The sequence below is a fragment of the Odontomachus brunneus genome, unplaced genomic scaffold, assembly GCF_010583005.1.
Source record: "Odontomachus brunneus isolate Ranch 3 - 2012 unplaced genomic scaffold, Obru_v1 Obru_scaffold_054, whole genome shotgun sequence".
Classification (NCBI taxonomy): Eukaryota; Metazoa; Arthropoda; class Insecta; order Hymenoptera; family Formicidae; genus Odontomachus; species Odontomachus brunneus.
The window spans coordinates 1,016,598-1,044,332 of record NW_022639504.1 but is presented as its reverse complement, the minus strand read 5'-3'; the positions used below and the strand labels follow the sequence as shown (position 1 = coordinate 1,044,332).

The following is a 27,735-nucleotide window of genomic DNA, read 5'->3' as shown; positions in this document are numbered from 1 at the left end:
AGCAGAACGAGCCGCGTGCGCGTATATGCGTTCGCGTTCATCATCAAAGGCCGAAGTCAAACGACTCACGAAGACTTCTCTCGCTCCCCCCGCCGGCTCTCTTCGTCCCCTTCGGCTGTCCTTCGCGACGCACGCGCATCTTAACGACTTCATTGCCATCATCATCCATCAATGTGGCAATCGATGGTAGCGCGGCCGCGTCTACCAACTGCCTCGGCTGATAAATAATCACTCACCGCGGCGTATTTAGCGACGCGCGAACCAAGCCTCGCCTCCTATCTCGTCCCATGAGGTCCCTTCCCCCCGCTTCTTGACGATTCATTATCGCGGCAAAAGGATAATTCAGTGATTTTATTACGTTATCGGTGCCGATTAACGGCCGCCTGTCGTGATAATTGCTTCTACCCCGCCCTCATTCGATTTCATTATGATTATTATCGCTTCAAGGCTGCCCGCCGCTTCAGCTACGCATCGTCTTCGCTTCGCGAACTGTGTCTTTTCTTTTTATTTCCACTTGTTCGGGGTACGCGTCGATGTATACATATATATGCTGTACCCCCCGTCGGGGACCCTACTCCCCGACTCCGCTGTTGTGCATCGATAACGCCGCGTTTCCTGGACGCCTCGTATATCGTCACCTCTATAACGAAATCGTGATATTATGCAATTATGCAGCGTTACGTCGCGAGCGCTTGGCAAGTGAGACACGTGTCTTATATTAAAGAAAGAAATCAAGTTCATAAATTATGGATCATGTGTTCTTTTTTTCCTTCAGGTTAAGATTCGCAATCTTATTTATTTGCACTTTATATGATAATTTTCGGAGGAAATCACCGAATTTGCACATTCACGCCGATCTCCGCGCGAGTGGAGAATATGTTAATATTCTCCACGAGCGAGAGGATGAGGATGATAATGCCGATATTTTGACATTGATACAGCAATTTGCATTGGGATCAGAATAAAAACGAAGTCGTCCACCGACTTAATCGCCTGCAACGGAGCTCGCGACGCGCTCGATTCGGCTCTAGCCGAGGAGCGACTCTTCGCCACTCGGCCGAGGTGGATCCTCGCGTGTCCTGGCTGGTAAAGGCCGCTCCTACCTAGACAGCATTCTCGGGATACCAAGCGTTTTCTTCGCTTTTGCTTCGAGCAAAACCGTGGCTCTCTCGCGTGTGGGGGCACATCGATGACGAAAGTGCACGCGAGATATGCGCTCGTGCGAGTGCAGCGAACCCGTTCCCGTCCGCCGAAGAAGAGACGATGTCGAGGAGGAGAAGGAGGAGGACGTCCTCCTGTTATCACATTCGTTCGGACACGTTTTCGGCACGAGACGCGGGTCTCTCTGTTGTCACGGCGCGTCGCGAGCTGCCGAGAGGAATCACGGATGACAGCCGAGCGATCGGAAGTTGCAGTATCTTCACGAGTCACGTTTGATATATTCCGCGTGACGTACTCCAAGGTTCAGATAAGCGTGCCCTCGAATAATTAAATGCACATATTTTCGCGCACGTTTCTTTCTTTCCTTCTTCCTTTCGCGAGATATCGCGAAATTTGTTTATTATCGCCGGTAAACAAGCCGCCGCAGGCAGGTCTCTTCGTTTGCTTTGCACCTCGGCATAGCCACGCGTATAACACGACTGTAGAAACAAAGTTACAAAGGTCACGGATTCTCTCCGGGCCGACCTGTTTACCAGCGATACGAATAAATTTCCCGGTATTTCGCGAAGGAAGACACGCACTCACGTTTGTTCGCTCGCTCGCTCGCTCGCTCGCTTGCGGCGCCTTAAATTAGCGAGCACGAGTAACGACGCGTCGGCCATGAGGCAGTTAATGGTGCGGGACATATGTCACCCGGTGCGCTGGGCATTGGAGAGTTAGCGTTGACCGAGATTCGCGGCGTTACGAGGAAAAACAGCATGCGGATATGCGAAACCGCATCCGCGCTTCGCCTCGCCAGGCGGCCAGCGGGCGTGTGGGAGGGAGAGAGGGTGATGCTAAATGCGCGCACGGCGCCCCCAAGTTTTTCCTCGTGCGATTAAAACGAGGAAACGAGGAAAAATCGTCGCCCCGAGGGAAGGGGCAAGCAGAGAGAAAGAGAGGAAGAGAGGAGCGGACACATATTAGCCGCGCAGGTCACGTTCCGCGTACGAGCGACGCGATCAAATGGGACGCTCGAGTTCGGCCGGATCTCCGAAATGCGCGCGGAGAAAAAACAACGAGAGAGAGAGAGAGAGAGAGAGAGAGAGAGAGAGACAGTGATGGAATCACGATGGCGATTGAATGTCAGCCACGCGTTGGATATCGAGTGACTCTGAATTCTCAGCGAAAACGACGAACCGAACCCGTACCGGCTGTTGAGGTGAGCGAGTCGGACAACCCGTTCGAAGAATAGGAAGCGAAGAGATGCGCGCATAATTGCGTGTGATTAAAATATTTTTGCAAAACACGTCAGAGTTCGAAGCGGCTGTAGTCTCTGCGACTCGTTCAATCTCTCATGACAAACAGAAATTTTAAATTCGACACTCATTCAGAGTTTTTATTCAGGAAAGAAAGCGGGATAGTTAACTGCAACTATAAAAACGCTCATTTGCTTTTTCGTGATCTCTCTCACTAGAGTAGCGATTTTTATTTTCTTCAGGAATGCCACTTATGCATGATTTCACCAACGTCGATTATGTTTTAATCTAAGTTTAATTGTCTTTAGACAAAAACTCAGATTAAGGTCGATGTTTGAGGACATTGGTGGAGCCAGGTCTAAGATCTGTATTAATAATTATTACTTGGAATTCGTCTCAAGTGAAATATTTAAATGTGAGTTTAGAATTAGGGTTTTCCAATGTTGAATCGTGCGATTACAGATATAAATAATAATAATAATAATAATAATTAGGTTAATAAACAGATAGGAATGTCATATATATCACATTTCAACGAAGGGTCTAACTCTGAATAAAAACTTGTGCACCTCTCATGAGACAAGTTTCAAGTGCCAATTATTAATTCTCCATTTACAATCATATATTTTGTGATATAGAATACAATCTTTCAAACCTGGGGGTAAATTATCATAACTTTATTGGAAATAAATATGTTTGCTATTCTCTTCAAGGAAGAAAAGCTTCAGAAAAGTCTCAACTATAAGATAATGGCGCAATAAAAATCATATCTGCAAACAGATTTGCGTCATTTTGAAATTGTCCTCGGACCCTTTAAGAAATTGTACGCGAAGAGAGTCTTTTTACACAGATTGTAAATATAATTACACAGATTGTAAATATAATGCAGTAGTCTGAACGTCTCGAAAGGTGCGCTGTGTAGGGCTTCGCGTATTGATACTGCTGAAATGCGGAATAAAATGCGCAATAATACACAATCTTCCGGCCGCTTTGAAGGATCCCCAGGATAGAAAACAAACACGACGACGAGTATATCTCTCGCGTTGCTACGTTATCTTCCACATAAAAAGCTGGCGCTGCATTCGGATCGAGAGCGCGACGATGGCTAGGCAACGCGGAAGGGAAGGCGAAACCTCGCCTCGCGGCGCGGAATCGCTTACGCCGCGCAAATCGTCGCGCAACGCTCTTGCGGACGTCCTCGCACCGTCCGTGGCAGGCGCGGGCACGCCTCGAGAAAATACCGATGCAATCGGAGACGCCGCGCGGAAGGAGCACGTAAGCGCCGTAACTGCATTTAAATATCCGGCACAAGCAAGCCGATGTCATCTCCGTTTTAGCCCCGAGCTGGAGCGCCCACTCTCCCCCCCCCCCCCCCCCTCTTTCCTCCCCCGGGGTACGTCGCCAAGACGGAACGGGGGAGAAGAATACCAGAAGTCAGCGGAATCGGGATCGCCGTTCGAGTGCGCGGCACGATACGGGATCTCCCTCGTCCTCGATGGAATGCAACGCGCGAGTTGCATTCGCGCGATACTATGCACACAGCCGCGAGTCCTCGTAATCCGCTCTTTCGCGCGACACACATACACACACGTACGTCAGGCAGCAGCACGACTGTAAGTATGATTTATCGCGACGGATTTCTTCGCGGTAACGTGTCTTCTGCACTTCGAGAGCTACCCTCGCGTCTTGGACCGGAATCAAATCAAACATTAAGTCGGCGGGATCTCTCGTCGGAGTCCACGTAGGAGGACACGGTGATATTACAAGCCCCGAATCGGTAAATATCGAGGTCGGGGAAGTAAAAGAAGCGGACAGGAGTGAAGGGGAGGAAACGTCGCGCGCGAGAGGGATGTGTTCTTCCGGCAAAAGCAAGATGTGTAAACTACAAACTGAGGGGAAGGAGGAGGGGGGGGGGAGATAACGTGGCCGGCATGAGAGAAGACTCTTATAAGAGACCCTCCTCTGAGAGATCGCTGTCTCAGCATCGGCATTGCTGCGCGAGCAGCGAGCAAATTTATATAACGAGCTCGTGATCGCACACCCGTGAGCGTAATCGCGCGGGTCGGCTTCTGTCCGAAAAAATTCCCAAGGATAATTTGTTGTCCGCGTGAGGCGCGTATGACGATAATCGTGAAAAATAGCTCCTCTAATCGCTCTCACGCGCGCGCGCACGATTTGAAAATATCCTGTTTACTACGCGCGAGAGGCGTGAACGATGACGCGCGGACAATTACGTAATGCGCCGAGAGCGCATTGAAAAAGAATGCGAGTGCATCTTTCGCAACTCGAAATTTTCCCGCGTAACGCGGCGGAACGGGACACGTGACAATCTTAATAAGCGTCTCGAAAAACATTGTCCTCGGGGAACAATCCGCGCTATTCGTGTCAATTAGCGCGTGCGCACGTCCGGGCACGCGAACCGCCGTGTCTCGATGCAGGTGCACGCGCACTCGTCGCCGCAAGCGCGAAAAGGTGTGCACCAAAGGCCGGGAGAGCGCGGCCCGTACTCTAATTAACGCGACGCGAACGAAGCCACGTCTGCGCGGAACTCAGCCGAGGCCGATCGGCCGAGCCGCTGATGCTCTCGAGGAATCGAGGTCGTCGTAGGATAACGCGAATCACGCTCGGACAAAGGCGCCGGCTGTTTTTAAGGCTCCTGCATTGAGAAAAAAAAACGGCTGAGTTAATGAGACGTTGCTTGAACGAGCAAAATTCGCCCGAGCAAACGTTCAATGGGTTGGGCGAATTATATAGTTGCTGTGAGCAGAGTTATTAGTTGATTCGATGTTTGACGCAACCTGTTGTTGCGCTAACGCGCAGTTTGTTCGATAGATGCAATATTTCCTTCGAAAGCGAATTGCTCTTTCTTTCTCGATGTGGTTCCTCGCCGCAGAACTCTTGACCGACGACGTCAAAAGCGGGAAAACGCATACCCGAAATTCTTGCGAAGCGCGTTAAAATAAAAGGACATATCCGTGAATTGATGGATCCTTGGGATCGATTGAGCACATTTGTAGAATATTCCTTTCCTATAGTTCCAATGACCGACAAATAACCGTAAATGTCGATAACATAATAGGCAATCTTTCTTTTTAGCTTATCTCTCCCTGTGATCTTGTCACATGAATTTCACCGCCATTTACTGACCGAAAGAAAAGTTTTCGAAATATTTTGCGAATGTGCTCGGTCAATCACAAGTGTCGCTTTACAGACACAACCTTTTATTTCAGCGTATTCTCTGTAAGAATTCTGACGTCACTGATCAAGATAGCTGTGGCGAGGACGCAGGACACCGGCCAAAAATAACCCAAAGGACGTTAATTTGCGCATCAAAGGGCAGAGTGCGCGCAGAACACTGAGGGAGTAAACATGGAAAATTTAAGAATCAACGTCTCTCTTCGTTCTGTGCAACAACACGAATCTCGTGAACACTGAAGTGTGTCTGGATAATCCCTAATTGACATAATTAACGTCTGCTCCGGACTTATTCCTGGAGCAACGATAGAGTCGATCCCAGTGATCAGTTTGAAATCGATTAAAATTCGAACGTGGAAGCTATTATGACTCTCCACATCGCACGCGGTCGTCTGCATACGCGGTCGATAATCAAATCTCCGCCAGTTTTAGAAAACCAACCAAGGAAGCTCGAGCGTGAGGTGGCTGCCACCCCGTCGAATTTACGTGTCGCGCAGGCCCGTATCGCGTCGTATAATGTGCTCTCCTTCTCGCGACAGGACCCGTCTCGAAAATGTATTCCCACAACGTCGGCATCGCGTTTGATTACACGTCCGGCACGATCGTTTTGACGAGCGGGTGAAGGGGGTAACAAGGGGGCGAAGGAGCATCTCCCCCCTGTCTCTCTCTTTCTCTCTCGCGAATACCGAAGGTGGACCGGCGCGGTATCATGAAAGGCGCGATTACCCCGGCTGCTGATTGGCGTTTACCCTAGCACCTTGTTATTTGGCGAGCACGCATCGATGCGTGCGCGCATTAGCCGCGTCAGAAGAATACGGAGTATCGCCAGCCACATTCCAGCGGTGATGGAAATCGAGTACGCCGAACCCCGTTGGAAGGTACCCGCGCCTCTTCGTTTTCGTCGTCGTCGTCGTCGTCTCTCCGCTTTCGGTGGAGGCACGACGACGTTGCTGAGCTCTCCGCGGGGCCCCGCTCCATAGCCGCGCGCGCTCTCGAACGTTGGCCTCGAATAACTGTCCGGGAATGCCGCAAAAGGCCCGCGAGGCATTCCGTGCGAGCCGCGCGCTATAAGCGATGCAGAGAGCCGGCTCTCTCGACGCTGCTAATTATTTGCTATACACCGCGATGACGTCGCTGACCGATACCGTTCGAGAGGAGAGGGGCAGGGACTCGCGCCTCCCTCTCCCCGGTGTAAGAGGAGAGGTACGCGAGATGTATCCACCGCAGTGCAGGACACGACGTGGAAAATCGCGAGGAGCGCGCGCGATCCTTCGCAAATTACCGTTCACGGTGGACGTGTCAGGCCACGTCGAGGACGTCGTAAATCGGTAACATCGAGGCGGTCCTCGGCGCGTCCATGTCCCGGCGATGCCGCTTCTTCGGCAACAGCTCGGCGACGAGCTTCGTCCAATGGACGCGCAAAATTGCGAGGGAAATTGCCGATTTACGCACGCGACTTGTAAGGGAGCGCAATTTCGCGAGAGCGCGTCGTCACGGTTACGCGACCTGCCGCATCGTCTCGCACGCGGGACGTGTAGCCCGATAATATCGACCATAATCGACCGCGACACGGGTTTAACGCACTCGCCGGGAATAGCAAAAAGCCGGGGGGACCGATCGGTCACCCCATCGCCTCCACCGCGGCTAGAGTTTCAATAAGAGTCGCGTAACGAGGCTGATTTGTCCGAGTATGAGAAACCGCCGATCGCGGCTGGCCACCGCATGCGGGTATTATTTATCTGGAACGTAGCGCAACGGGGCGACGGCGACGTCGGCGACGTCGTCGGCGGCGGCGGCGGCGGCGGCGGCGGCGGTGACGACGGCGGTAAAAATGCATCGTGTACCGGATGTGGCTTACGAGAGCTCATAGCGCGTACCGGTCTCCGGTTGGCTCGCGCGACCATCTGACTGTCTCGCCGACCGTACGCAGGTACGTACTCACGTACCGCGTGCGGCACGGCTGTGTACCGGTTCTCCAGTGCGCGAACATTGTTGCTCGCAATAACCACGCTCCTGACGCGTGCAGCCAGATGACGTGACGAGTGGAAAATAGCCCGGTACGAGAGAGCGCGCGTGTACGCGCTGCGTCGAGAGAGCCGGTAGAGAAATTGCGAGAGGGGTTGACGAACGCGCGCGCGCGCGCGCGCGCTCTCCTCGCGAGGAGGAAGAGCAGAGGATTCCGCGAGAAAAGGATGTGAGAACGTGTTTATTACACCCGGCGTTTGTGTCGTATCTGCGCGAGCGCTCCTTCCGCTCCTGCGGCGTCAAAAACGCGGCTCCCGAGCGAGGCCGGCGCTCGTTAAATTGTCCGGCAAGACGAGGATACGATTTCTCGCGATTATTTCTTCGACGAATATTCGACGTCCCGTGAGAGAAGAACGAATATGAGAGAGGGAGAGAGAGAGAGAGAGAGAGTTAATGCGGACGCTCGCGGCTTACGTATCGTGAACTAGATTAAGAAAAAAAGATTGATAATTGTAACTTAGATTTGTGTTCTTTTTAGCTGAACTGCCTGAACTGGTACAGACTAATGCAATAAATGGAAACAAAATATATTTGTCTCGCTCCAACTTATTATAAGAACAGACCACACACACACACACACACACACACACACACACACACACACACACACACACACACACAAATTATATAGAGAAATAACCATTATAAATTATGGTGAAAAAAAGCATTATTAGATTCTACTATAACGTCAGTGATAACTTTATATGCTTGTTACTATAATTTTTCTACAAAAAAATATAGTTGGGGCTAAGAATAACTATAATTTTAGTTAGATCAGCTATTTTTTGCTCTCAGTGTATTAAATGATCGCGGTTCCTGCGGCGTAGCGGTCGCGCGAAATCGACCAGGAGGCGACGAGTCGCTTCGTGCTCTCGTCGGACACGTCTCGTCTACGGGCCGTCTCGCGAGATGTTGCCGAGCATTAAAGCGTAACGAAATATCGTCCATGTTATGCGGTATATTATCTTATGCGAAATTGCCGAGCTCTCGAGATATTGGCCGTTTTAAAATGTCAATTATATTCCGAAGGTGATTCGAAAGTGCGCACTTGTTCAGACACAGTCGGACTTTTATAAGAATTCGCGTGCCGCAGAAGCGTTCCCGCTTTCCGACGTACATACGTACATCCGGGGCCCCTCGCTGCGATACGAAAGCTGTTCGGAGAATTGCTACTTTCTGTCTCGAGTGCGGAGCAGTCGACGACAACGCAATGGGTTTAATTTGACCGCCACTTGGGGGGTGCGCGGAATGCCGGCCGAAGACACCGTATATTCGACAGTTCCTCGAAACCGACCGCGGAGATGGAGATTCGAGAATGCTGGAATTCTTCGGCGAGAGAGATCCACGGCGTATCGGCGTTGCGCCTCTCTTTGAATTTTTCTCCGCGGGGACGGAGAAACGCGAGAGGGTCGGCTCTTGTATAATTTTATATACACACACACGGGCGGCATCGCCGCTCGCATGAGTGCAAGGTCCGCATAACGGCAGCTCGAGCATCCGGACGGAAGTAAACAAATCGCCGAAGTATTCTCGATTCTCAGCTTGAAATTATCTTAACAAGAGAACGCACTTTCCCGATTCTTTTTCGCCCAGTTTCCCAGTTAATTATCGCACGTCTCGTCGAAAACAGTATTCGCGCCGATCGGATGCATCGCGAATTGCTCTGCACGTTCGTCGATCTCATTCAGCTTCACGGACAGCCGATTTGTTCTTGCGAATTTATCGTTTACAAAAACACCAGGACTACCCCATTTTCCTACGTAAGATAAAAGCATCAATTTCGAAACACAATCCTGAACACATATAGCTCTTTAATTTTACATATTTTCACGTATATTTTTTGTATTATTTTGCTCTTGAGAGAGAGAGAGAGTTTTATAGATATTTAAACTTTTAATATAAAAAAATATATATATACAAATACATGTATATACATAAAGTTTTTCACTTCAAACAGGCCAGCCATATCTCGAAAATTGAGCACGATAGACAAAAATGTTTCAGGCAAAATTTATAGAGTTTTGAGGGAGAAATAAGATGGTGATCTTGATAAAAAGAGAGTAAACTTTCTATTTCTGAACGAAATAATTCAAGTTTATTTCTACAGAACGAATCTGTAGAATTTAATAAATAATTTAACATCAAACAGGAAAACATCAAACAAGAAAACCTACATGCGAATGGATTATGAACGTAAAGATCGCGTGACTTATTAATTGCGAAGCCATAGATTTTTTCTGTCCAATGTCCTACAACCTAGGTTGACAGATAGAACGCGCTTAGAGACGGTTAAAGGTTCCGAGAGAGCGATCCCGCGAGAAAGAGAAAGAAAGAAAAAGAGAGAGAGAGAGAGAGAGAGAGAGAGAGAGAGAGAGAGAGAGAGAGAGAGAGAGAGAGAGAGACAGAGACAGAGACAGAAAGTTTCTCTCGCCGAACGAAGTCATCTGTCTGTCTATCTATAAATGCTCGACTAGATTTCGTTTAAATCCGACTGAGCGCAACTTCTCCGGTATCCTCCAGGCTCGACCTCACCTGCTCGTCACGGTGTATTACGTCTCGAGGAGAGCCTTAGGGTCGCGGCTCACGAACCCCGCGAGAGAGGGTTGACGGAAATAGCCGACCTAAACTCTCCCTCCCTCTCTCTCTCTTTCTCGTAGCGCGAAACTAACCCGAGAGATGTGTACCCGCGTGTGCGCGATGTGCTATCTTTACTCTTTTTCCCCTCACCGTATGGATGACGGGCCTGCGAATACCTTAAGTCTCATTCACACGGAAAATCAGCGGTCGGGCTCTCACGCCATTCGCGTCGTCGGGAATCGCTGGAGGTGCGCGCGCCTCCGCGTAAATAATCGCGGCGTAACCGATCGCGGAATTCGCGATTGTTTCCCTGAAAGCTAACGCGCGCTCTGTCACCGTCTATTTTTCGATCGCTTCTAAAAACGCGTTTCCACGTATGCATCTCTGATGTCCCCCTCGCCAGCACAATAACACGATACACGGCTCCCACTGACCGTAAAGTTTAAGAGCCGACTCTAATCTCGCATCACTCGCAGCGATATACGAGAGACATCGCGCTTGACTAATGGTTATTAATTCTCGTGTTATGTCTGTCGGGCATTACCGTCACAGCAATCGCTGGCCAGAAATATTCTCTCTCCGAGAACGAAGAGGAACGCGCGAGACCAGCCAGCTGGTCGTCGCGGGTCGATCGATTGTCGCGACTCTTCGGTTCCGATTTCGCGGCTCGCGCCCAAGCTGGATTGTTCGATCGTACGGCGAATGTCGTCGTTAATTCGCGGAGTTTCATAAGCACATCGAATTCACGAGTTATCGCGACGGCGGATTGACTCGTCGCCGCCGTCGCCGCTGCCGTCGCCGTCGTCTTCGTCATCATCGTCATCGTCATCGTCGTCGTCGTCGTCGTCGTCGTTGTTGTGGGAGTCACTTCTCGGCGTTTGTCTCGGCTATGTTTATGCCGCGTCGTCGTCGTCGTCGTCGTCGTCTCCTGGCATCGAACCGGATTTATCCGGCGGTACTCTCGACGGTGCATCGGCTACTATACTCTCGCGACACCTTACTCGACTTGGCAAGACGACTTTTCCTACGATAAATATAGCGGTCGCGCCGCGGTACACTCACGCCGTTCGGCAGCCGATGCCAACAACACGACACGGCGCGACGTGGTCGTTAATATGCGGGAAAGGGGACAGTAATCGACGAGGCTGCTCCTTAAAGGATTGCCCCCGCATCACCATATTTCCCGACGCGCGAGCGAGGAAAATTGAAAGTCATATACGCGCGTCGCATTCTCCCGCGCGCCGTTTCGCGCGAATTGTTTCCGCATGACGATACATGGGGGTATCGATCGCGCGCACTCTTCGCTCTCGAATTCGGAGCGAATCTCGTTTCACCTCCCATCGGCGGTATTATCACGCGAATTACTGTTATTCCGTGTTTTTCTCCTTTATCTCGTTACATATGGTAATAAAAGTAAAACGAAGATGCGCACATCGCATTTGCATCTTTGCGCCGCGGCTGAAAGAGCTAATTCCATTAAAAGGTTCATTTTGCGAAAAATTGAATATAATTTTTTCCCGCGCGCGCGCGCACGTACGCGTAATGTAATTATAATCTAATAGAATTTAATGTGTAACTTCATTAAGATTTTTTTTTTATACTTAGCAGCGCGATAGGACTATATTGGGCGACGAGAGGGTTTCGCTGCGCAAAATGGCGCGAACGCGACGGCCGATACGCGAAATAATTACTTTAATGTTTATCGAACGCGTTTCCCATCTCGCACGCTTCTCTCTTTCTCTCTCTCTCTCCCTCCCTCTCTTTCGGTCAGTTCTCATATGAAATGGACCAGGAAATATCGCTGTCTGGCTGGCGTTTCGAGAGCAAGCCGGGCTCACCGGGGACCGAGCACGCGAAATAGATTTTCCAGTAGGCCTTATCTCTTTATCTGTCGTCTAAGCCGAGCCGCATTCCTACACGGTGACACATAATTTCCCGCCGAACGGTCGCGCCAACGCCGGTGGGCTTTTCCGCCCTCCACCACCACCCTCACCAACACCTTCTCCTCCCCCTCCTCCACAGCGCACGACCACCATGTACATGTATTATATACCGTGCGCGCGGCTTTTTATTTTCCCTCTTTTCTGCCACGTCCCAGCTTGGGGATCGCGCTTTGTGTTCGCAGTCGATCTATCCGTGAGAAATTTAATTATGCGAGCAAGAAACGCGCGCTCGAAAAGAAAGTCCTCGAACGGACGGACGGACGGGCCCCGAGATACACTCTCGAAGCGGCGCGCCCCGCCTTTTTATTTTATCCCTCCAGCAAAATTGCAAACCGGCATGATGCACCGTAACCAGACGGTTTTTTTTACGTCGGCCCCGGCCGGGCTTCTTGCCTCGGCTTAAGCGGCATCGGCACGCAAGATTGTTAATTAATTTTCAATTTTACGCGACTCCGATCGTGCGACTTGGTCGCGCCGCTTTGCCGGATTCTGCAGCGTAACGCGGCAATTTTCAGCCGCATTCAGCGTACGAGCGCAAAATAACGCGGCGCGTTGATTAAGGGGATGCCAAAGTGGATGACGAACTCCAAAAATGTCGATAATGTAGAGCCGAACGTCACTAACACGAGCGCCCTATCCTCTTTTCGTACTTCTTGCACACACAACGCCATGAGTGCCCTATCAGTCTCTACATCGACAGTTGCATGATTTTCGTCCTTGCGCGGTTGAAACCATTATAATTGAAGCCATTGTAACCCTACCGTTATAACTAGAGTTATCTGTGCCACTTTTAATCCCGAATGTTATACGTAAAACAGAAAATCAGGTAACTCTCGATCTACGAAACGATATGGTATCATGGCGCCGTGTGTACAGTCGGGGACTGAAAGGGAAAATGCTCTCGTTGGACAAGAGGGATGAGTTCACAAACTTACTCCAAAAATTACGGACAACCTTTTAGTCCCCTACTGTCCATATAGATTTTATATGAACTTGTGTATTGCCTTGTTTTAATATATTTAACCCTTAAGCACAGGAGTCTGATAGACTTCTAATGAAATAAAAAAACCTGTTGCTGTTTCACTTCCGCTTAAGCGTCCGCCTATCTTTTCTTTGGCCCGTAAGATACGAAATGGTGACAAGACGTTTCGCACACTTTCTCAGGTAATTATCAAACTTTGAAATATTTTTGTAGGTCTGTGTCAGCGCTTAAGAGTTAAGCGGAACATATGACCGAGATTATATATATTTATATATATATATAGAAATTGTTCTACAAATTTTTCGAGCTTCTAAATTCAGTTGTAAAGCAGCAATGTGCCTCAAAATTTTCCTGAGCGGAGCAAACACTCCGCTTGCTCTTATTGTATTATCGTGGACGACGCGACGCGACCGACGAGAGATATTTCACGGTGCGTAATCAGCCTCTATAGCGCATCTGTTCTATTGTGCTGTAAGCGAGCACCTGCGCACCTGGCGGTGTTAATCCGCGGTACTCGTTCGCTGGGAATGTCGCGAACAAGAAAACTGATTAAACGCCTTATGATCGCGGGCTAGTAATCCGATCGGCCGGCACATCGGGAAATAGCGCGCACGGCAAGTACACGGGGGAGAATACGAGGGGGAGGAGGAGATTTTCCCCGCCGCGCGCGGAGAGATAGCCGGGTCCCGGTAATAGGTGTGCGCCGCCGAGTCCCGCGCGCTGTTTATTTTTCAATTGGCGATCCCCGGGAGACTCCACGCAACGTCTTTTCAGTTTCGAGAGGCGAATAACATCCTGTTTTCGCAGGCGATATCGTCCATCTCTCTCTTTGCTTTGACAATAAAATGCCGTGGGCGCGAGCGCGTGGCGAGATGAAGCGAGTCGAGGCGATGCGCCTTAAACAGAAATTTTACGTTCGTCTTTATCGCGAGCACGTGTCGATAATTGCACGCGCCGTTCGCATCACGATTCCTCCCCGCTGTTATCTAATGCTGTAGTCGTTGACGTCGGCCACCTAATCGAATCCTTATCCGTCCGCCCACAGTTTTATCTGACGCAAAGCGCAATGTATACACATAAAAACGACATATCTACGTTACACGACTTCGTGGCTGTTAGACATGCAAATAGCCGATAGAATTTTTCTAATTTCGAGCAAAGACACATGCTCGGTTTTATATATTTATTTTTTATATCGTATTGAAAATAAATATCCTCTTCATTAACATTCCGTGTACAACGTTGAGTCTGTAAGACCCGAGTGAATATTCGATCGTTCGCCAACTTTCACAAATAGACCGGGAAAATTTCAAAATAGCGCGAATCTGTCTTCAGATTTTGATTTTATTATTATTCTATACACTACTATCCTATAAGAGAATATTATACTTCCTTCTCAAACAAATTCTTTTCGATTTTATTATACTTTTAGTAGAATAGATATAGACCGCCTGTAAGGTTTATCTTGCTAAGGAACACAGTAAATTTCGCTAGAAATATAGCAAGTTTTTTAATAGCCTAAAATAATATAAAATTCTATAGTGATTTTTGCTATAAAATTCTCTCCGTGAAGCTATTCTATATTTTTGATAAAAAATGTCCAAAAGTATTTTCAACAAAGTTGCTCGAGTCTGACAAACTCAGATCATACTATATGTCCAAAAAGAAAGAAAGATTTGATATGCCGAGATACTTAATATTTTCCACGCGGGGAAAAAGAGAGAGATTTGTGTATCTTATTTATTATTTCATCAAATTGCTCCATTTTTGTAGTCGACTTATTATTATGATACTATTTATCGTTCCTTTTTCCTCTCTTCTCGACTGCGCGCGTTACTTTATGTACTCTTTACGTGCCTCGTTCCACCGACGATCGCTTGAGAACAATAAAGCGAACCCTCCCTCTGCCCCGGTGTTTCCTATCGTTCGTCGCAATGACGCGATCGCCTGACGTCGCTGCCCATCTTGTTAGAAGCCATTGGCACTCATATCCACCCACGGGAAAGTCTGCTTCCAATCGAGAAGCGATAAGAGTTGACGCGCTGCGAGTTCGCGAGAGAGAACGTGGGAGGAAGCCGCCGATCGCCTCGAACGTTCTCCGACAGCGCTTACGCGAATGGCAACGCGCGCTTTCGTCACGACGACGACAACGACGACGACAACCGCATGACGCGAATGTCGTCACAACGACGAGACCGATGCACGGTGCATCGCAATCGCGCGAGCAAAACTGCACAAGCCGCAGGTTTATGCATTCAGTAACTTAGTCATCGATTATCGCGGCTTCCCTAAATCATTTCGTAAAACACACAAATGTCTTCTTAAAGACCCGTAATTACATTTTGATTGAAGTCATGGAAGACATGAGCGCATGCATTAGTACATTCACGTCGTACCGGCGCCTCCGTGAAATATCTATCCTAAATAAAACTCTGGTGTCGCTCACTGAGACGCGACGACACAATGTTAATTCACACGCAGACTTCTGTTCTATTCTATCACATTTGATTGCACGAAAGTTCGGCGAAGGCCACGCCATGTTGGATGGTTGAAACTTAAGCTATCAATTTTTATTTCGATGGTATCATCCGTATAATCTACAACCCATCCATAAGCGGATATTGGCGTTGGGAGAGACGTCTTATAGGCGCCTGAAGCCATATATTGAGAGAAATAGAAAGAGAAATTTGATTGCATACAAAATAATTCTCAGACACGCATATATTATGACACATTAAGAAAGAATTAAGAAAGTACACGAAGAGCAGGGTGCGTCAGCGCTTAATTTCTTATTTCTTCCTTAATCTCCCCTAGATCGTTAATATTAAATTTCTTTATCAGACAAGAATATAGATATAAATGTGAATCATTCGTCGGCTCGACGGGTTTAAAATCACCTCGGTCGGAAAACTCAGTTCAGTCGTAGTCAGTCCAGTGTCGCGCGAGCTCCCTAAATTCCGTTCTGCTCGAAGCCCCTGACGTTAAATCCGCGCGCGGTTGCACGTGATGGCTCGCGGGGTCTTTACGAGCCATTGAGCGCCCCATTGTGTTATGCGTCATAATTGGCGATAAGACGATGACGGAAGTGCCCGCTCGGTGACGTCCCGCGGAACTTTCTATCGACGGTATATTTAATTGTCGGGCTTCCTGACCGTGTCTATCAGTCCGCGACGTTAGTGGGCCCACCTATGACGACAAACCGAACGCCGTCAGCTTGTGTCAAAGCGTGGTCGCGCGCAGTTTGACCGCGGAGCCAGTCCTGCCGAGATATCGAACTCGAGAGAGCCACCGGAGTGCCCGAAATCGTCACGTAGTTGCCTCGCATGGCGGTTGAGACTTGCCCCGTTTTGTTGTAAATTGGATCTTGGAGCGCGGCCAGCGCGTCGGAATCTCCGAGTTACGTTCTCGCGTAAATTTCTTAATCTTTTGGACGGCGTCTTAGATACTCGCCGGCGCGCGTCGCATCCACGTGCATCGAGAACTCGGTCCGGTCGTCGAGGTGGGCTCGCCCGAAACGATCATACGGCACTTCTCAATCGCGCGAGACTGTAATGTGCACGACGACGACGACGACGACGACGTGAAAAGAAACGAAGAGCGATGCGAGAAGCAACCCCGCGTAAAGAGAGAACGTGCGCGGAACTTAGAGTCAGCGGTTCGAGATCTACGACGTGAAAAATTTCGCGCTACCCGATCCCCCATCGCGTCGTCAATGGCTTGCAAGAAGTGCTGTAATATGTGCTCGTCCTTCAGGAAGGCGATGAGAAGACTGTTCTCGGTAAGTTCAGCAACGTTTGCGAAGTTACTCTTCTTTCATGCCTCTTCGTGCGCTTTCATGAATCACGAACAACAAATCGCAGGATCATTTGACGTCTTTATTAATTCCGATAGAGCTCAAAACTCGCGAGGGTCGAACCTAACGACCATCGACATTTCGGCCCTTGACGAACCACGAAGCCGAACGACGATCGGTGACTCACGAGTTACAGTCGTTTTCACTTGATTCATAGCACACCCGATTTTCCCAGGACCGACCATCAGGGTCGCACGCGCTCACTTTTTTGGCGATTAGCCCGGTTACCGCTATACACATCCACGAAAAGGGTATCTCACACGCGCATCTTCCCTCACGTGACAGCACGACACGCGACGTCACGTCGGCGGAGAGACGTGAGGTACACTTAACGAAACGATCGACGCTCCTACGTAGATCGAATTTCGTCCGTCTCGGCGACGAGCCCAGCGTTACGAATTATGATTAAATTGAGAACGATGACTCTATTGCGTTGATATATGCTCCGCGAGAGGAGCTTCAGTAAAAAAAAAAAAGAAACCAATACGCCAACCAGTGATGTCGTTATCTTACGATGCACGCGATTTCATTTATTTCGGCGATCACGGCGCAGTGAGCGATAGCACGCTATCTTTGGCGCGCTCGCGCGAGAAAAACATAATATGGCCGATAATGCGGCCCGCGATAGACGCACAATCGCGTAGAGCCGAGTAAGCAAAATTATGCAATCGGCAGGCCGCCTCGAGTGATAACGTGCGACGACGCGTCTCTGTTCGCGATAAACACTTTTCCTCTCATTAATAAGAGACGCGAGGACGCGTGTGCGCGCACACACCCGCTCTCAATATAACGTTCAATTGCAAAAAGCACTCGATTTCATTAAGCCCCATTAAACTCACACTCGAGGTCACGCGTGCTCACGCCCGGTCGGAGACCAACAAAAACGCCCGACGACGACTCGCAGGTGTAAATATAATGCCGGTGGTGTGTTCTCAGGTGAGCTCGAGCGCGCGTGGCCGACCCATCTGGCTGCTCTCGCTCTCTCGTCGTACAAACACGCCGTACACACACGCGTACTATGAGTTTACGCGCGCGAAGCTCACACGCGCGCGCCGTCTATACTTAGCCCCGTCGTCCAAAAATAAAGTAATTCCCGAGTCGTCTTGTTAACGGTGCTTCTCGATCACGAGGATCTACGAGTGACGCCGCGACGACGACGACGACGACGACGACGACGACGACGACGACGACGACGGCAACAACAACAACAATAACAACAACGACAACAATAATGATGATGACGACGACGACGACTCCGGTGTCCCTTGGCGGCGACATCGAGTCGTGTCGAAACGCCGTTCGCTGTAACGCGAACGCGCGTAATACGTGAAGGCTCTCGGTGTAGTAGCGTAAAATTAATCGCGCGCACGGCAATTAATTCGCGGATCGATTGACATGACGCGCTTCGTTCACGCGATATCCGCGCAACAACATACACCGCGCGCGCGCGCTCTCGACCTCGCGAGATGCACGATTGCGATGGAAATTTCGAAGAGAATCCCAAAGGACAGAGAGCGGAATGAAATGGGCTGTTTATCGATTGTTGTCTTTTTTCGATTCGATATAGCCGGGAATGACTTAACGGCATTAATGGTGACTCTTTGTAGTATAACGTTGCGACCGGAATTCGTACGAGAGTAGCGTGAATAACGAAATGACCGGGCGTGAATAAAAGTGCCTCCGGACGCAGCACCTAATTCGGGAGATTTTTATGGTTTTTTTATATCTTTTGGCCCTTTTTTAAATACGAATATTTAAGCTTCTAATATAAAATATATGTACATACATTATGTTGGAATATTTTATATTTAAAGATGTATGTTAAAAAATTAAAAATATTTTAGCCTTTAAATATTCATATTTTTAAAGACTAAAGTTGCATTCCAAAACGTTCTTTTTGAGGAAAATTTTGCTCAATACCTATAGTTCACGTTACATGTACTATAGAGTATCGAGTAAAATTTACTCAAAAAGGACGTTTTGGATACAATCTAGAACGATAAGAATATCTAGCTATCTGGGCACGTGTATGGAAATTTTAGTTACCTCAAGCGAACGAAAAAATAACATCGCGTTGGAGAATGCTTATCTTGGGAATGTTACCAGCAGTAGTGGAGGACAATTTTTGGGGAACGAAATATTCATTAGCTCTCTTTAGCGCCCTGCGCACGCACTCGATATTCCGCGCATCGCATTATAATTCAATATTCCGCGTCGCATTAATCGCGCGGAGCTGCATTATTAACGGGCTGCAAATTCTGTAATAAACGCGCGACTTTGCGCATCCTGGCAACGTGGATATAATTTAACCATCTTCGACCTGTGGCTCGATGAATTTATAAGCCGGGCGTGCACGCGCGGGCAGTTACACAATTTGCATGTTTACACGTGGCTGTCGAACGTTTGCTCGGGGTAAACGTCGTGAATGCAGGCCAGGGAATACGTTTCCTCCAGCCCGCTCGTCGACCAATACCGCGTCCCACGTGATGATTGCACGTGCGTACCAAAAGCCCGCGTTCCACCGTGTACGCGTTTCACCCCCGTGCGAGCACATTAAATATCCGCATGCGTACGTACATGTGCACGAGTATATGTACGCGGGATGCACACTACGGTGCACCTGCACCGCCTGTGCATCGTTGAGTCCAGTGTTACAATCGCTTACTGAGCGCTCAGCGAACTCTTGGATCCGATCGGATTGCACGTTTAGACCTTGATGAAATCTGAAAGTATACACCGAGCAGATCCCCAAGAGCTCACCGAGCGCAAGCGGCTGTAGCGCGGGATGTGTCCGTTGCGTCGTCAAGTAAGCGCAGAGTTGCACGAAATTCACGTCTCGCGAACGTGATAAACAATCGACCTCTTGGACAATGCGTTTGTATCGGAAAGTCAAGGAGCACGGTTATCACGAGGGTGTAGAAGAGAAGGACGACGACGACGACGATGACGGTGCGAGGGTGGCGAACAGGAATCCGATCGATCGCGCAAAGTGAACTGCTTGGCGATACTATCGACACATATTTACACACGAGCGGGGGAGGAAAGAGGTCGGCTCGGCTTATCCACCCCCGCGCGGCTCGACGACGTAGCCTTGGATCGCGGTAACGTGTTATCGCAGTCCCACGCGCGCGCCCGCGACGCCGACTCGGGGGTGAGCGGCGCGAACAATGGCCGCGTGATTAATTGCTTCGAAAGCGCCAGAAAGCTAGAAGTGATGGATGTTGTTCCGCGCGCCAGATGCCGCGGCCGCCAAGTATAATCGTGCGGATGCAAGTAGCTAGCCGCGCGCGGTGCACGGGCTCGCACTCGCGGTTGATCCGGGAAGATTATCGCCCGGCGCGGCGAAGTGGCACGAAGTAAAACCACACGGAAAAATAAACCGCACGGACGGCCGATTGCGCGCGCGAGCTTGCTGCTGGAAAAACCAGCGTGCGCTTGTGGCACGTATACCTCGTAACGCAGTGACGTGGCCCCTTCGCGCGCGCGCGCGCGCGCGGCACCCACTAATGAGAGAGATCCGCCCTTCGTTTTTTCACGAATATCAAATTTATCATTTTACACAGTCTACTCCTCCATTCCCTGCCCCCGCCCACTGCTGACGCGCGCGGTTCGGATATTCTCACACGGAGATAATAAGAACTGGTCATTCTCTTGTGATTTTTATGCGGATACTCATCGAGCGAGATGCATTTGGTAATATAAAATTGTGTCTCGTAATAATTACACGGAGAGAATATTGTAAAAATTATAATATGATTTTCGTAGTCCGGGAATGGACTGATATTATTATGATAAAACTTAATAATAAAATAAAATTATAATAAAACAAAGTAAAAATGACCATAAACATGATAATTTTTACACTTTTTGTGATAATTTTTACTATGTTTATTGTCATTTTTACTATGTTTATTGTCATTTTTACTATGTCTTATTATAATTTTCATCATAGTGCCAGTCTTTTCCCGGAGTACTAAAATTGTATTGTAATTTTTATTACGATATTCTCTCTCCGTACAGAATTTCATATTTCATAATCACATATGTAATATATATTATAAGAATTAAATATCATTATAATCATAATTGCATGTCAAAATCGTGTGTCATAGCATACCATAAAAATTGCATATCAAAATCATGTTACATGACATATCATAAAAATGCATATATAAAAAAATGTATCATAAAATATATATATATATATCATAAAAATTGCACAATATAAAATATCAAGCACAACATCAATGTATCAATCAACCACCAGTTTTTTGGTGTCAGAATCTCTCGCTAAAATATATCTGCCTGCCCGAGTCGAAATTTTTGTTCTACGTTAATCCAGCAAATATCGTCAAACTTCAAGAACCAATGTAAAATATCGGTATGTAACAGGTCCTTCTTTGACGCTATAAATGATTACTGCCTGTTGTCTCATCCATATTGATGCTCGAAGACAATAAATTAATGAATTCTTTTTCATAATCTCTTTATTATTATCTCTTGTCGTTGAGGATTTCAATAGCATTAGAAGATAGCAGTTGCGTACCCAGAAGCATCATTAGAGATTCTAATTTGAATTTAATGCAAATAACAACCAGAGAAGCGAAAAGAACCATTGGCAGATTCGAGATGGAAATGGCTCGCTGGCTAAAGTACACGATTAGAGACCCAAATTAGCACTCGCGGGTCTCACGGTAGACTGCTAAATTTCGACTCGAGTTTATGCGAAGATCGAGTGGGCCTGCGCGCCTGATACGCTTCTGATTTCATCCGGGAAATGGAAGAAATCCGAGATTCCTGGGCTGCAGCTGTGCCGTTTAAATATTTCTCGTAACAGATTACGAAAGAGAAACGCCCGGTTGTGATACCGGAGCGCGTACGGCACCGCGATCGCCATCGTCGTCGCGTCGCCATCGTAAATTAGTCGGCTTTATCGAGCAACGACGGATTCCATTTCGAAGCTGTGTGGCCCGGCGCGCATGGACGCGCACCGTCGGACGTCGTTATCGCGCTCGTCGTGGCGACATCGCGATTACGAGAACGTAAATATTTTCTTCCGGAGGCCCAGCTGCGGCGGCGTAGCGGGGTGCTCGCGTGTGTATCACTTGCGGCGCGTTGCGAAACGCAAATCGTTATTTACAGAAAATTAGAAGTAAAACAAACACGTTTTCGTGAGAACGCCGCGACCCTGGCGAGATAATGAATGAAATTTAGACGCAGCGACGTCACCGTGTCTCTATTTCTGGCTGCGCCGATGTCGCAAGAGCCCCTGTCGATGCCGTACATGCGAAAAGAAGTTTCGTCGGATTAAGCAAATTTTTGCTGAAATATGAACGAACCAGAAATTCCAGTTGAAGTTATTGGAATTCTGTTCGCGTTGACAAGATCTCTGGTTAACCTAAACAGAATTTTGTTAATTTCAAACGGAATTTTCTGATTCGTTGATATTTCACCCGAGATTTGGAAATTCCCCGAGGAAAGGCTCACAGGAAGGGCTTACTCATCGCCATATTCCATAATGACACTCGATTTTACTATCTAAATAATCTCGGTCATTAAGGGATTGGTGTTTAAAGGAATTTCCTACAAGAAAGCCGGCAAAAGCCCCGTCGATCAGGCCCCGGTATCTCGGCGGAGAATTAAGTGTCATTTTGCCTATCGCGTCGGGAGATTAAGCTCGGCGCCGCTCGGACATTCGGCAAAACATTCAAAAGGCGTTTCTCGAAAATTGCAAGCCGGCGGCGCGGGGGTCACGGGCCAAGATTGTTACGAGGAAAAACAAACGCGTACTCGGAGAGAGGCGGATCGATAAGGAGCCCTTGCAGTGATCGATAAGCGAGCCCTTGGTCGGCTCCAATCTCGGACATCGCGCTATGTCGGCGCACGCCGGAAATGCACTCCCTTAACCAAATCGTCGCTACCAACGTAGCGGTGGACGTACCGAAGTCATTGTTTATGGCGACCATTATACTCGGGTCTCTTTAGCCCGGCATCGAGTTGCATGCATTTCTCCCGTCGTGCGTGCACATAATGCACTCCGTGCTTTATGGACGTAATATAACGTTGGAAACGAGTTCGAATTCTCGCCGGTATGCAAAGTGTCTCGGCCGTGGTACTCGGCATTTTTTTTTTATATTCCCAAGCGCGTAATTTTGCCGACTGCAAACACGGTATTATTAACGCGAGAGATGGGAGAGGGGGCAGTGTGCGAGCGTAGGAAGAAAGGGAACGCGCGAAGGAAACACGATGGGTCGCGATACTCCCTCTCCCCCAGGAACAGGGTCGGAAAGCGGAAGGAGCTCTGCAGCAGCCTGCGTATCGCTCGTTCGATTCGCCCGGAATGACGACCAACTTATTAACGAGGATCGCGCGCGTCGCGAATTAAATGCGTCGGGAATGTACGAGACCGAAGAGCGCAGTAACGAGGGATAATGCCTCGGCTGCGTCGTTGCTCTTTCTCTTTCTCTCTCTCCATCTTCGTGGTCGGGGATCGCTCTCTTGGTGCGCTTCGCCGCGCTTCATCCCGCTTAAGCCCGCGGATTACGACCGTGCGCGTAGACGCGCGCGGCGTGGCTTGAAAATTGCACGAGCGTCTCAGCGCGACCCTCCCCGTGGAGCGAACCGATGAACGGACAACCCGCAAAAATATGGATCTCTAAACATCGATTAACGTTATGAATTTATGCGGAAGCTCGCGCAGCCGAGTGTTAAAAATGTAGTTGGAGGTGGGAGGGTGGGGAGTCGGCCGTGTAAATACGTAATCGGAAGGCTGCAGCTAATGTAACGGCATATAAATAAGGTATCAGCGTCAAACCGGGGGAGGAGGGGGGACGTGTCTCGTATGCGCCTCACTTTTTAGTAATGAAGTTACCGACTAGTTTCTTTTCGCGAAGCTACGTCCTCGCAGCGGTCTGAATAATTCCGATTTGCGTTATAAATCGATCGCCGACGGAAAGGGCGCGAGGAACCCGGCCGTCACATGCGGAGAATAAGTCGGCAAAATAAATTATTTTCCGTCCCGGGAACGCGGAATATTCTATCAAATTTCGGAGCGCCGAGGGAATACGCGCGCGCAAACAGTACAACTGCATGGAGACATCGTTCACCTCATTGGGACACTCGAAAATTATTTTTCTTCAGTTTTTTTCAAACCTGCCCGGGTGAAGGGGTTAACGTCAGGGAGAGCCAGACGCACACACGTTAATCCCTATTTGTTCTCTTTTGATTTATGGCCGCGTACCTGCCACCTGACCAGCGGCTGTATTCAAAATATTTTCGCCGAATTCCGCGCGGCGCGTTCAACCTCTTTAAATTTTACCTGTGAACACGCGGACACACGCGCGACAGGCGGGGACGCAGGAGGCGGGATGTGATCGGATTATACACGGCGGGTTTCGCGGAGCGCCCGGAGAAATACACATCCTGTTATGCGTCCTTGCCGACCACGGCGAGGTTGATAATTAGAAAAGTGGGCCCATTTACAATAATGTCCAGGCCGAACCGGATGAAAATAATTCTCGCGTATTTTTCTACTTTCTTGTCCCTATGTTTGCGCGCAGGCCCGACTCCGACTTGAAATATTCATCTTGCTGCTTTGCTTGGCGCGACATTCGCGTGCGCAGCAGCACAACGGAGAGAAAAAGAAACTATAAAGAGCAAGGATAGATATATACGGGATATTCCAAAATTATCACGAGGTATCTTAATAAAGCATTCCGGAATTTCATTATATTCGCGTATCTTTATCTAAAAATATCGAGGTTAACGTTGGTTGTATTCAAAAATAACGAGGTTATCGCGATAGTTTCCAAATTGCAAGCAATCAAGACTGACATCACAAAATTTTACTCTTTCAGACTCATAAATGCGTGAGTATTATCCTTGCTCTTTCTCATTGGAAATCAATTGCAGTTTAGGCATGCACTACATTATGTCACTCTGTGTGAATGTTGATATTTAACACTCACCAATTCCGATGAGGTCCCTCGACGTCCAAACGAGTTCACCAAGATGAATCTGTGTCCCAAACTGCAACCTTTCGTGGCCAAAACTCCGTGTTGTCCAGCCTCTCTCCAACCGCCGATGTAGTCTCGCATCGGTCCATGTTGACCGCATTTATTACGCCGCGGCGTAATATTTTGTTTGGAGGACATTCTCGCGATTAGTATTTCAACGGTGTTTACAAATGTCTCGACGACATCAATAAAACACCATTTTGTTTATTTTGGAACGGAATTATCGGTTCAGCTCGATAGGAAACAAAACAGGAAGAAAAGACGGAAGAATGAAAGACAAAATCAGAGAATTTATTTAGCGGATATTTCTCGCGGTGAAGCTAATTTCAACACTTCTCGGGGACTGGTTCGCGGTAGAGTAAACACACTCGCGGTATGATCAGTTCTCTCGCTTTGCGAAATACACTCGCGGCACGGTAAATTCCGTTCTTTTGCGAAACAAACCCGCGCGGCATGGTAAATATCATTGTTTCTGAAACACGTTCGCGATGCGGTGAATTCCGTAGTTTCCAAAACACATTAGCGACTCGCTTCGCAAAAGATCGCGAAGTAAAGATGTTTGAAAAGCGATTTTCAATCTAATAATTGCTCGATCTTTAATCATTTCGAACGGGGAGTTTTATGTAAGGACATACACAAACACACGTGCAACTATCTACTAGAAAAGTAATTGATTCCAACGAGATTCTATCAAAAGACCTGTCACCATAAATTCCTTCATTCATTCTTGTTTGTCACTCACTGAACAATCTGCAGGAGTCAGGACTGGGCACGTTCCGTCACACACTCCCAGGTCTGAAACGAAAAATACAATTCCGCCGGTCAAATTCGGGAACTCGGTTTAACGAGCGAGTGTGCGTAGAGATACGAGCAGGATTAGACCTTTGCGGTCATAATTCGAGTCATCCTGACTGTCATATCTCAGCTTTGGACCCCGCAAAGGGTTAAACAGTGAAGTATAATTAAATAGAGAAGTGGACGCGCGCGTACCTTCGGGTCGACCGCGCCCGGCCCGAACCGGATCCTCCGGTGCCGCATCTGCATCCGTCTCCGGGACAACACCTCTCGTAGAACTGTTGCCGCCGCCGCCGCCGAAATTGCATCTCCTATGCAGGTCGTCTGTGAGCTCTCCCCGATCTGAAATGAGGAGAATAGTTTTCTCGATTACAATTATGATGAATGCTGAAGCGTGCTTGTTCGATCTTAAATACGCAGCGACCGATCGTATTCTCAAGTTGTACTTGAGTAAACATAACCTAACCTAATCCATAACCTAACGACATGAAATGCAGTAGTTACTTTTGAGGTTACGTTTCGCTCCCGTGGCTCACGACGATCCCACGATGATATACACGCGCGCCCGATTCGCGATCACGATTAACCTCACGATCACGTCGATTGTTTGGAAACTTGACGAATACCGCGTGACTTGTCTCGATGTATTCTTCTCCGCGTCGGAGATTGCAATGCCTACGAGCGGGACACACACACACACACACACACACACATCTGTGTTGTGTCGCGCTACTACCGGCGCGACGCGCGGGAAGGTCATCCAGGCACACTCTTGACGCACCAAATCGCGTGCCGGCTATGCAGCTTTTTCACATTATCGTTCATTATATATTACGTAAGGTGACCAGACGTCCCGATTTTTTCGGGACCGATTTTTCATCCTTTGTCCCGAATTTTTTCGAGTGCTATTCGGGACACCGATTTGTCATCATTTTCAATGATTGTCAAATAATTTTCGGATCTTTTTACTCCCCCTCCCCCCTGCTTCACACATTTATAAAGGTTGCTTTCCAACAAGAGACACAAGTCGACACAAGTATCATCCTATCTTTGTTACTCACTAAATGTGGAACAAAGATAGAATGATGTTTGTGTCGATTTGTGTCTCTTGTTGGAAAGCAACCGAAGTGTCCCAAATTCAGGGCTGGAAATCTGGTCACCTTACACATGCCGCGAGGAGAAACGAGAAGATTATTTACAAATGATGTCTTTACGATACGCACCGGCGATCGTACATCGCTATTCTCGACATTCCCGAGACTTATTAACGCGCGAGACTCACTTTCGACGGGTAAAAGACGCGAGAAACGCGGAGCGATGTGGATCGATGTGTCCCCATGACTACTGCTTGGCGCGAAAAGAATCGAGCATTGCGCGCGATTCATTACCAACGTCTAGATTGAATAACCACGATGACAACCTCATAGTGCGAAACGAGCGCGATTGGTCTAGAATGGTTAGTAGCAAGTGATTAAGGAGTCCGCTGCGGTGCGCCGTACAGATCGCGTCGTTGTAGACGCATCACTGGCGCGCTCACATTCATGCACTTTTGGCACTTTCGGCGCGCTAATGAACTTTTGGTGTACGTGATTGACAGCGCGCGCGTCTGCGATCTTTTCATGCCAAGCAACTGCCATGGACACAACACTCCGTATTCCGTACGTCTTTCGCTTGTGTCTTGTGAGTCTCCTTCGGAAATAAGTATTAGAGTACCAAAAACAACGACGTGCGATCGTCAGGACATATCGTAAGTACATTATTACGGAGTAATCTCCTCCCTTCTCGACACATACAGCTGACTAGACGTTCCGATTTTTTCGGGACAGTCCAAATTTTTCATCCTTTGTCCAGAATTTTTTCGAGTGTTATTCAGGACACCGATTTGTTATCATTTTCAATGATTATCAAATAATTTTCGGATCTTTTTATCCCTCTCCTCCCGCTTCACACA

The 27,735-nt window shown here is 48.4% G+C and overlaps 2 protein-coding genes across 7 annotated transcripts in view; one reads left to right on the top strand and one right to left on the bottom strand.

The window, feature by feature from the left end:
- The window catches only part of LOC116845656, a 180,662-nt gene extending 154,191 nt beyond the window's left edge, over positions 1-26,471 (bottom strand). Inside the window, exons 1-3 of the mRNA XM_032818628.1 lie at positions 26,289-26,471; positions 25,980-26,126; positions 24,942-25,784 (exon numbers count right to left, since the gene is read on the bottom strand). Coding sequence (XP_032674519.1) covers positions 24,942-25,089 — 148 coding nt within the window. The 5' untranslated portion in view covers positions 25,090-25,784; positions 25,980-26,126; positions 26,289-26,471. The remainder of the gene's footprint in view (positions 1-24,941; positions 25,785-25,979; positions 26,127-26,288) is intronic.
- LOC116845649 (3-phosphoinositide-dependent protein kinase 1) overlaps positions 1-27,735 on the top strand; it is a 429,458-nt gene that overhangs the window by 359,875 nt on the left and 41,848 nt on the right. Inside the window, exon 1 of one of the 6 annotated variants that reach the window (XM_032818610.1) lies at positions 16,117-16,899. The exons of the other annotated variants lie outside the window; for them this stretch is intronic. Coding sequence (XP_032674501.1) covers positions 16,834-16,899 — 66 coding nt within the window. The 5' untranslated portion in view covers positions 16,117-16,833. Of the gene's footprint in view, positions 1-16,116; positions 16,900-27,735 lie in introns of those variants that run through there. 6 annotated transcript variants of the gene reach the window in all.